The sequence below is a fragment of the Typha latifolia genome, chromosome 12, assembly GCF_019914945.1.
Source record: "Typha latifolia isolate L0001 chromosome 12, TyphaL0001v2, whole genome shotgun sequence".
Taxonomy (NCBI): domain Eukaryota; kingdom Viridiplantae; phylum Streptophyta; class Magnoliopsida; order Poales; family Typhaceae; genus Typha; species Typha latifolia.
Genome location: NC_133097.1, coordinates 8,357,262 through 8,368,044, shown reverse-complemented (window position 1 = coordinate 8,368,044; position 10,783 = coordinate 8,357,262). Strand labels below are relative to the sequence as shown.

Below are 10,783 nucleotides of genomic sequence, written 5' to 3'. Positions count from 1 at the left end.
ACTTTGGAGAGGTATAAACGTGAATAAGAGATTTTTTTTAAAGAATATACATGCAAAAAAAAAAAATTTCTTAAAAAGGTGTATAGTTCATGAGCATTAATTTTAACCTGGAAGCTTTAATGCCTCTTATTTGTTTCAAGGCTACAAAGAATCCAAGGCTTGAATTTATATTTCGTTACTTCAGCTTTAATGGAGCTGCAAGCCAGCTAAATATGCAGCAAACCGGAAACTTGGTTGGCACTTTATTAAGCACAAGAGACATAATAAAATATAGATACTGAATGCTATCCTTAGAATTAATGTGCCCACATAGTGTGCAGCGTTGCACTTATCCAACCAACATGACAAAAAGATACGGGTAAAAACAAAGACTCGGATGTGCAAATTGATGGCACTTGGCAGGCCATATGTCTTCTAACAAGTATGCCTTTGTCTTCGAAGAGACACCAATCAGAGAGGCTTGTCCTTTTCGTCGAAGTGATTTATCCATGTATATATTTGTGATGATCTTGAGGATTGTGACAAGGACCTCGCATGAGTAATTAGCTAAATATAAGATCTGCGGAGGATTGCATCAGAATCAGATATCCGATACATTGTCTATATGCAATGGAGGGAAGGAAGACACAACAACGTGCAAATCAATTCGAGAAATCAAGGGCCAGTTTGGGAACCCAAGCATAGGGCTAGGGTTTATCTCCCATCGTTGTCCTCTTTCCCCTCTTATTGCCGGAGTGGCTAGAGGAGAGGAGGAAAGGGTACACTTTGTTTTTCTTGGATGCCATTTTATGGCTTGGTCCTTGTAATTGATTTTCTAACAGGATGTGGGGTTCGAGCTTTTCTTTATCTTTTCTCGATCGATATTGTTTGTCTTTAATTGGAGATGGTTGTGAAAGGACGAGAGAGATAGTGCTCTTCCTCTTCTTTTGAACTTGTCCCCCTCTTTGGCGAGTCAGTGGCAGTGGTGTTGAATGCATTTTAGCTATTCCTATGTTTTTTGTTATTATAATTTATAGGTTGGTGATATTTGATTATCCAACTTTGGATGGTCATATACTAAACTGTTTGGACAGTAACAAAGTTGTAAGCTAACTGGAGACTCTCTTTGCTTATAAACTTGCTTGCTAAGGTCGTTCTTTATCAATATTTTCTTACCTCCTATAGTTTGTGTATAAAATTTCTTAAAAATAACTTTACACACACCTCTTAAATATAAATTAGGTATATTTCTAATTTTATTCATATTTTATTATTTAGTTATACATTTTAATAATTACTTTAAATAAATTTATGCAAATATTTATATTAATTACTAACTATAAATTAACATGTCAATTGTACTAAAAATTTTATTTAAAAATGTGCATAAATTTATCACACTCTCTATATGCACTTTAATTTTATTTTGTTGTTCTATTTGATATAGCCGGGTGTGTGACTTTGTTTCAAATAATCTAATTTTATCTCGCCTTTTATTTATGTAACATGCTTTTATTATAATATTTTGTAAAGAAAATACAATTGTTACACAGAGTTTAAACTATCTGTAACTGGAATTAGTTGAGAATTAACTTTGGTAGGTGGAGTTCGCTTTACGTTTGAAACTGTTGAAGACTTATTCACATGATCAGTTGATCTCCCAACAGTCTGGAAATAAATATCACGGCCAAATCATGAGTAGATATTGTTTATTTGTACTCTCTTTAGTAGTCTTTCCGTCACCTTTTTATATAATATTTTTTAAAGAAATATAGTATAATTAGAGTACCCTCTATTTTTTTTTTGTCCATGGTTAGCTAATCAATCCGTAACCTAATTAATTTGAAGTCAAAAATGAATCATTTTCGATCATCCCATTCTTATAAGCGTCAAATAAATCGAAAAGTTATTCTTCTATATAGTTTAATGATTTAATAAGTTATAAAAGACTAGAAATAGTTGCATTTAATTTCTTATCGTACCTATACCTAAGGATCAATGATTATGAGGGTGAGATTTGAGAGCTTCCATTGAAGGATCAAATCAATCATGCTAGTCCACATTGCTTCAAGATCTATGGCAATAATTCCAATTCCTATGTGGAGCTAGCAAAATAAAATAATTCCTTTACTTAACCGCTAATTTCAAACCCAATCATTACTCATTAATTTCCCAAGTTAATTTTTCAGAAATATAGAAATATATTATTACCTAAGAGCCAAAAGGGCTAACCTTTTGCAATTACAGGCTCTATTAGATTTAATCAGATAGTGATTAGATTAAGATGCTTGCACGTCTAAACGTGGGTATACGTTTCTTTCCACTTCTTATACGTTTTGTTTGAAAATTATGTGTCTATCTAGATAATCTGCATGTTAAACTTCTCAAATATATCTTACAATAAAAGTTTCAGTTATTTAATTGATTTCGTGTACCAATTAAATAGTGTTGCTTATTGAATAAGTAGTGCTCGTGATACAATGAGCCGGACTACTACCTAATCAACTTTATTCTAAATATAAACAAATGTTAACTAATTTATTAATTGTTTTGTTAATGCGAGTTTATTTCTTTTTGAAGGGTATTGTGAGTTTAATAGGGTGAATACTTAAAAGCTCCTACTAGACTTAAATTCCAGCTTCGACCTTGTCCTATGGTCAAATACTAATGTTTATAACTCATTGCATATTTTAAGTTGTAACAAGAGCTCTCTTCTAGGTTTAGTAAATTTTCTCTCCTAGAGAGTTTTTCCCCTTCATTGTAAGCAGGGGTGGGTGTTTCTGCACTCTCCTCCTCTAGCCCATGGGTTGTCGGATAAGAGAGGGTCTCCTTTCCTCTTTTCTCTCTAGATATATTCTCTTCCTCTTTTTTTTTTTTTCTCGCTCTATTCATCACTATTGGTATCGCCCACTCACCCTACTTCATATTGCCATCCATCTATCCATCTCTCTCCTTCTCTATCGTCCTACATTGGTTATGACCCTATCTATAGGGTGGCGGCATCAGAGGTGGAGCCTTGACTCTGTTATCTATGCGCCACCTTGCTACTCGGGCTAGGTCGATCCCAACAGCCGAATCTTTTTATTGAAGTAGCAAGAACTAGCCTTGGCCACGTATCTTGGCTATTGTACCTTATTATTTGTTGTGTTTTTAGTTTAGTTTGTACTGCTGCTTGTCTAATTTTGCTAATAGGGTGTAGTGTTAGGTTTGTTGTGAGCTTGATCAGGATTTTAAGATGTTGACCAAGTTAGCCCTTGCATTCTTCCTCGATTTTTGCTATGCTTATGTGTGGTGCTGTTTATGTTAGTTAAGTGAGAGACTTATCATAAATATTTATATTATTATATCTTTGATATTTATTTTTTATTTATTTTTCAACTAAGTATGGAGCTTATTTTTATTTCTCTTTTTCTCCTCATTTTTATTAAATAAATAAATATTATTTTCTTTTGTGAAAAAAAGTTTTCAATACTTATATCGCTTCAAAGTACATTATTTGTAAATATACCCTAATGAATCTGTGGATAGCTTTTAAAACATAGTTTTTGCATGGATGTCTTTCAAATTACTTTTCAACTATTTTTAGTCAATTTATTTATAAATTAAAAGACAAAAATATAGATATTTACATTCAAAAAAATTTAAGCAAATAAATAATAATATTTTTATCATTTTATAGTTAACTTAATACAATTTTAATATTTAGTCTCATTTTAGGGGATTCATGAAAATGCATTTATTAAGATAAGCAAATATCGACTTTAAATTAGTATACATTATTAATAAGAAATTTTTCACAAATATATATATATATATATATATATATATATTCTAATTAAGAATCTAGGTGCTAGATTTTTTCTATACAGCAGTACAGGGGACTATTTCCAAGCAATTATTTTTCTAGGAAAGGAATTGACGTTGAAAATTAACCCAATTTTATATTCTTCACATCTTCAAAATATCGTTTTGAAATTATTAAACTTTGTTGTTATATAAGGAGCTTTAAAAATTTTCCCGAATATTTCCCATGTCGCTTTGACCAAATACGTTTAATCACAACCTCGTAGAAGGTTGAAATTTCCAGCGGACCCTTCTCTCATAATAATAATAAAACCGAAGGTTCATTTTGGAAAACGTCAACCTCAGAGAAAGCTTGGAGAGATTTGCCTGGCACTACTATATCGATCGTGATTAAATTAAAAAAAGAAGCTACCGAGAGGCTTCTCATCTCTTCTTTGCTCCAACCCGGATCTTTATCCAAAAGCCCCATCCCTTGCTCCCCAATTTGCCCATCCGAACTCGATCGATTTGAAGGTTTGGGGATCGAATCGGATCGGCGGAGCTCTTCTTCCGGGCCCGGAAAGGTGACAAACTCTTCGGATTTCATCACCCTTTCCCGTTTCTGGTCCCAATTCCTGTTCTTTTTCCATTTCGATTTGTTGTCGAGAAGAAAGTTGTTATTTTAATGTGATTCGCGGACGCTGGCTTTTGAGTTATTGATTCTGTCCTATTTTAGAGGTAGTTGATGGGTGCTTTGGATTGTGATTTCGTGGATTTCCTCATCTCTACTTTGGTTGTCGCGGCTAATTATTCATATTTTACATTGTTTTCTCCATCAATATTTGCGTTACAACTTTTGTTGATTGCCAGAGGTTGAGTAGCCGACTTTTGCAAAGAATAAGCTTTGTAACATGTTTCTGCTTTCGAAAAGGAAATTTTACGGTTTTCTTTTCGATTTTAAGTTTTTTAATTTTTTTTTTCTTCTTGTTGTTTAAATTTGTGTGACTTTTGTGTTTTGATGATTTCCGAATGGCCCTTTGCTGGTTGCTTGTGCCAAAAATTATTCCCAATAATTAACATGGGATCCTCAATTCTACATCATCTCCTCTTTATTCTATGTGAAATTTTGTTTTACTCTTGTCTGCTACTCTTAATTGTTTCCTGTATTTTGTGATATAGAAGGGCGATTTATACTTCAATATATTGTAAGCTAGCTAGCGAATAAAATCCTGGAGTACTTATCTGATGCTGCTATAGATTCTTTTTTTTTTTCCTTCTTCTTATCTTTCCTTTTATCTTTTTATGTTTAAATAGGATTTTTCTTCTGATCAGATAGTTCCAGCGATTAACTGAAGACAAAAACCTGGGAATGCAGAAAGATGTGCTTGCGCAGCAGGAAGTTCTCGCCTGACGTAAACGAGATTACATCGCCGGTTGAGCCAATATTGTTCACTGTTGACGAGAGCTACCAGCATCCCTATATCAACTTGGTGTTCCATGTGCTAAGGCGTGATAAAGCTAGAAGAACTTTAAGGACTGTCATACTAAGTAGCGACCTTGGTGATGACGGTTGACATCTAGTGCATTGGATGACCTGCTCTGTGGATAATTGATATCAAGGGACAAGTTGCTGTTCTTGTTGTTCTTGTTGTGTTGTTTATTGATTCAGTGAGCAAGGATGGACCGTAGGACTGTTTTGATGCAAAAATATGAGTTAGGGAGATTATTAGGTCAAGGAACGTTTGCAAAGGTGTATTATGCTAGGAATCTTAGATCTGGCCAAGGTGTTGCTATAAAGATGATTGATAAAGATAAGGTGCTAAGGGTTGGGCTTATGGAGCAAATCAAGCGAGAGATCTCAATAATGAGGTTAGTGAGACATCCACACATTGTCCAGCTTTATGAGGTTATGGCAAGCAAGAGCAAGATTTACTTTGTTATGGAGTATGTTAAGGGTGGTGAACTTTTCAACAAGGTTGCCAAAGGCAGGCTCAAGGAGGATGTTGCGAGGAAGTACTTCCATCAATTGATAAGTGCTGTAGATTACTGCCACAGCAGGGGTGTTTATCACCGAGACTTGAAGCCTGAAAATATGTTGTTGGATGAATGTGAAAATTTAAAAGTTTCAGATTTTGGTCTAAGTGCCCTTGCCGAGTCCAAGAGGCAGGATGGCTTGCTCCATACTACTTGTGGCACTCCAGCTTACGTTGCTCCTGAGGTGATCAGCAGGAAAGGTTATGATGGTGCAAAAGCTGATATATGGTCTTGCGGTGTGATTCTTTTTGTTCTCGTTGCTGGTTATCTCCCTTTCCACGATTCAAATCTCATAGAGATGTACAGGAAGATTGGCAAAGGTGAATTTAAATACCCCAGTTGGTTCTCTTTCGACCTTCGAAAGCTACTATTTAAGATCCTAGACCCAAACCCGATTACCAGGATTTCTATCTCATTGATAAAGGAGAGTTCTTGGTACAAAAAGGAGTCCGATGGCAAGCATTTGAAAGAAGAGACCCGTACAAGAGAACGTTCCAAGACAGTTGATGCTGCAGCTTTAGAAGTTCCAGATAAAAACAGGGACGAGGAAAAGCAAGAGTCAACAAGCATAAAAAACTTGAGTGCCTTGGACCTAGATTCAATGAGTGTAAAAAATGTCAATGCTTTTGACATCATTTCTCTTTCAACAGGTTTTGATCTTTCAGGTTTATTTGAGGAAAGAGGCGGCAGAAAGGAAACACGATTCACTTCCAGGCAGCCTGCGACTTCCATTATCTCAAAGCTGGAGGATATGGCCAAACACTTGAAGCTAAAGCTAAAGAAGAAAGATAATGGGGTTTTGAAGATGGCAGGATTGAAGGAAGGGAGGAAGGGTGTCCTAGAGCTTGATGCAGAGATATTTGAGATCACTCCTTCATTTCATTTGGTGGAAATGAAGAAGACAAATGGAGATACCATGGAGTATCAAAAACTGATGAAGGAGGAAGTAAGGCCAGCTCTGAAGGACATAGTTTGGGCTTGGCAAGGTGATTCGCAGTATCAACAGCAGCGTCAACAACAGTTATAATTCTAGCAACAATTATTTAGAATTTGATGACTTACTTGCTCCATATGTAATAGTCCAAAAAGAAGAAAAAAAATGTAATCTGCACTTTTTCTTTGTTTCCTCTTTCTTGTGGTTTTGTGGAACTCCAATCCTTATTAATGTCTTGAACTCTTTCCTGTATTTGGTGGTTGCCGCTCAACATACTCTATTTTCCATCACATGAGAATGTAGAGACTAACCAATTAAAGGATGTTGTGGTTGAATTGTATGGAATGCTTGGATTGGATTGGGAAGGCCTGAGTACAGCGTTCTTGAAGTTTTCTGGCAAGATTTGGCAATAAATAGACACTTTCATTTGGTAGTTGTCATAATAAACTCTAAATTGTTATCTGGATCCTAATACACTTAAAGAAATGAGGAAACTAGTCCCGAATAATTGTAGTTGATTTCGTTGCATTAACTGCCTGCATTTTTGATGATTCCTTTTGCTTAATATTTACTGAGCTCATTGCATTTTTGTCATGCTGTAAGAAAAGAGAAGGTGCTCTCTATTCAACGCTTCAGCATTCAATCTAACTATAGGCTGATCAGACTTCAACTATTATAAACAGAGCAACAGCAGCAGAATTTCAACGCAACAGAAATCAGCAAGTCTTCTGCCATCAAACAGATAAAAGCTTTCTCACTTTAATGTAAATTTGTAAATGTATCAAAGTTGAATAATTACAGGAGAGTCAGTCAAATCAATTATCTTAGGACAGGTTGAAGCCCATTTATTACACGAGCGAATTAGGCAACTGGATGGCGTTGAAAGATCTATAACACTACTTCCAGATGAGAGCAATGGGCTATCAGAGAAAGCCTCCTCATAAGTTTTACCAGGAGATGATCTTGTTTGGTCCATATTATTTCCTGGAAAACACTGAAAATTATCTTCAGTATATAAGCCGAGAGTTCTTCTGTACTCTTCCTTAGTCTGATTAGATGATTCAAGAATTAAAGATGATTCCTGTATCTCCAAATGCTGAACATAGTCATCAGCTGAAGCCTTTGCAGAATGGTTGGTAACTTCCACGTCGTTGTTAATTGGCAAATCAAGCAAGGAGCAAGTAGTTGGATATTCTTCATTGTCGACATAGCAGGGAAGTTCATCCATGGAGCAAACATCTGTCTTCATTTGCCTCGGCAGTTTTGAACAGCCAGCCGTAAACTTTGTATACTTGGTCGAGAAGAAATTTACTGTGAGATTTAAGCTGATAGAAGAGAATCACAGTTATTTATCTAAAAATGAATCGTAAAATATCGAAACTAGCACGAAAATCACTTACTTCTCCCAAGCTGGAAGGTTAAGCATTGTGTAAGCCAGCTTGATCTTATTGGCTACGCCACCAAGGGATTTAAAACTTGAAGCTGCTTTCCTGACAGCTAGGGACTCCGTTGGGTGTTGCCAGGCCCATTCAAACTGCAATTGCAATGCACCATTAGAATACTCCAAGACATCATCCTTCACAAACAGTTTGGGGTTCTAAGAACTCATGAGAAAAAAGAAATTTATGGCCGGATCATAAAGTAGGAATTTTATGGCCAATCTACTATTATGGTGACTCAAGTCAGAAGATCACAAGTGCATAGGCATATAATAAGCACAGGTGAACAGATATCAGCAAAAAAAAAAAAAAAAAAAAAAAAATCTTATCGAGTTTGATTTTACGAGCACATATTAAAGAATTAACTTGATTAAGATCTTATAGTAATTCTTATTCATCCATAGTAAGACCAAGATGAAGTATTAAAGATGGGTTCACTAACATGTTGATATAACCTCAAAGCAGCTAAGTCCTGCAAACTCATCTAGATGCTTCTGCCAAAAGATAGCTCGCCCTCTGAACTCCGAACTGCGGATTTCTAAATCATTTTCGTCTTTCTTTCTTGTTGGTCCTAATTAGCAAGCTTACATTGCATAAGAAGAAATAGATAGAAAAGAGAGAGGCGTGCTAATAGCCAATAACAGAATTTTAGTACTAGCCAGCGATCCCCAAAGTCCTATCGTTCCGATTATAACTATTGATTTACTTAATAAGTTGATTATAACATAACTGCTGGAGATTAGATGTCTAAAGAGCTTATTTTTCAAACTCAAGAGGATAGATATATATATATATGCATCGGATCACAATTTAATAACCTGAAGAGCACTGATATTTGAAGGAAAGCCATAGATGCACAGGATCATCTCCCAAGGACGTCCACTCTTCGTCCTCCATGCACCAGACCTCATCTCACCATTGTGTTGCCTGATCCTCCGACGTGGGTTGACCGTAAACCTACGACAAAACAAATCTCAACAAGTTCAATAACAAAGATAACCTAACAATCTCAATTTAGGATCTTGACGATGCACACAGTTAGCCAGAAAGAAAACAATCCTCAAATCTTGAAATTTGGTCATGTTTTCTAACTCAAAAATCCTACTTTACACTCTTCAAATCATTAGTACCGCAAAAAGAACTCAATAAAGATGGAAATCTACAGATTTGAGCCAACCCAGAAAAGAAATTGACGGATTCCAGATCTGGGTAATGAAATTAGGGAAAAAAAAAATCTCAATAGCAAGAATTCCAAAAGAGAAGACCAAACAGAAGTAATCTTTAACAGTGTGAATCAAGAAAGCAAAGATAAAAATAAAGAAATGAGATGATTTGGGAGTTAACCCAATGTAGGTGCGGCCTTTGTGACGAGGGCTCAGAGAGCTGAGAAGATAGCAAGCAAAGAAGCCCTTCCCCTCCTTTTCCTCTTCCTCACCCTTCTCCTCTTCTTCTACCTCATCGTCCATGGTTACCTCCCTCGTTTCCATCTCCGCCATATCGAATTGGGTTGTCAATTTCCCCTTTCTTCTTCCCATTCCCTCTCTCGGATCAGGGGGGACTTCGGTTTGAATTCATTTTGCGACCGTTGGAGAACTGCAGACTAATCCAGCCTGGAGTGAATACGAAGTACATCGAGATTCACGAAGTTGAGGGAGAGAAGTGCTGAAATAATATTCAATTGAAATGAGGTCCTTTTTGTTTTGATAAAATAGTAATCAAAATTTATTAGTAAATATAAAATAATTAGATGGAAAAGGAGAGGAATTAAAAAAAATTAAGTTGGTTGCCCTAAACTGGTGTAATCGTTTAGTACTCATTAATTTTGTTTACATTAAACTCTAGTGTGACAATCATCAATTATGCTTTACATATATAATAAAACTAACATCAACTCCATCTAGTTCTTTCAAAGATATTGCTCGGTATGGCCAGTGCATTAATTATGAGTAATACGAGGAGTAATAAGGGCACTGTATATGAGGATAGGGGTGCCCTAATTTTATGGGCGTGCTATTATTGGAGGTAGCAATAGGATGACCGGTCAAGAGAGATAGCAATGACCCTGCAGATGGACAGGGTCAAGAGAAAATGCCCTAATAACTTGTTGAACTGTGTCATAGATGTGTTATCGATGCCCTCCTTAACCACGCAGAGTATTGATTCAATACATACCAACTAATCTCTAGATCTTGATTACCAAGAGTCAAGATTAATATTTACATGGGTAATTGCCAATTGTTCAAATAACTCCCAGAATCTAAGCAATAGTGTCATTCGGTATCCCATAGAAAATTTACAAATATGGTGCGAAGAATTCACTTTATTAAGAAATTTTGTTTCGATTCCTGAGACCATATATACCAGAGAAACAAAGATGAATTAATTAAACTATTTTACCCTTGAAAAGGGGGGGGGGGGGTGGGTGGCATTCGAATACCCGGAAGCTGCGTACGTCGTCAGGCTTTGTCCTTGCAGAAATGTAGAGAAGAATAGTTTCGAAGCCATGTCGGCAATCTTACGTCCAGACCGTGTACGTACGTCTAGAGAGACGTGACGTGCTTTCTCTGTAGTAGCCAAGACTCGAAATCGCCAAAGTCAAATCTAAGATTTAGCA

The 10,783-nt window shown here is 36.0% G+C and overlaps 2 protein-coding genes across 4 annotated transcripts; one reads left to right on the top strand and one right to left on the bottom strand.

Moving 5' to 3' along the window:
- The first annotated feature begins 4,129 nt into the window (after positions 1-4,129).
- Positions 4,130-7,001, top strand: LOC140798785 (CBL-interacting protein kinase 26-like). 3 transcript variants are annotated; one of them, XM_073152827.1, is made up of 2 exons: positions 4,130-4,346; positions 5,095-7,001. In XM_073152827.1, the coding sequence occupies exon 2, from the start codon at positions 5,441-5,443 to the stop codon at positions 6,821-6,823; it is 1,383 nt and encodes a 460-aa protein (XP_073008928.1). In that variant the 5' UTR covers positions 4,130-4,346; positions 5,095-5,440; the 3' UTR covers positions 6,824-7,001. The 3 variants fall into 3 exon arrangements, with proteins under 3 accessions (XP_073008928.1, XP_073008930.1, XP_073008929.1); XM_073152829.1 differs by having other exon boundaries at positions 4,161-4,346; positions 5,099-7,001; XM_073152828.1 differs by having other exon boundaries at positions 4,161-4,346; positions 5,077-7,001.
- Positions 7,002-7,456: 455 nt separating this feature from the next.
- Positions 7,457-9,826, bottom strand: LOC140799048 (uncharacterized). The gene is made up of 4 exons (XM_073153162.1): positions 9,514-9,826; positions 8,988-9,126; positions 8,131-8,264; positions 7,457-8,055 (listed from the first exon to the last, which is right to left on the bottom strand). The coding sequence occupies exons 1-4, from the start codon at positions 9,702-9,704 to the stop codon at positions 7,512-7,514; spliced, it is 1,008 nt and encodes a 335-aa protein (XP_073009263.1). The 5' UTR covers positions 9,705-9,826; the 3' UTR covers positions 7,457-7,511.
- Positions 9,827-10,783: the final 957 nt, after the last annotated feature.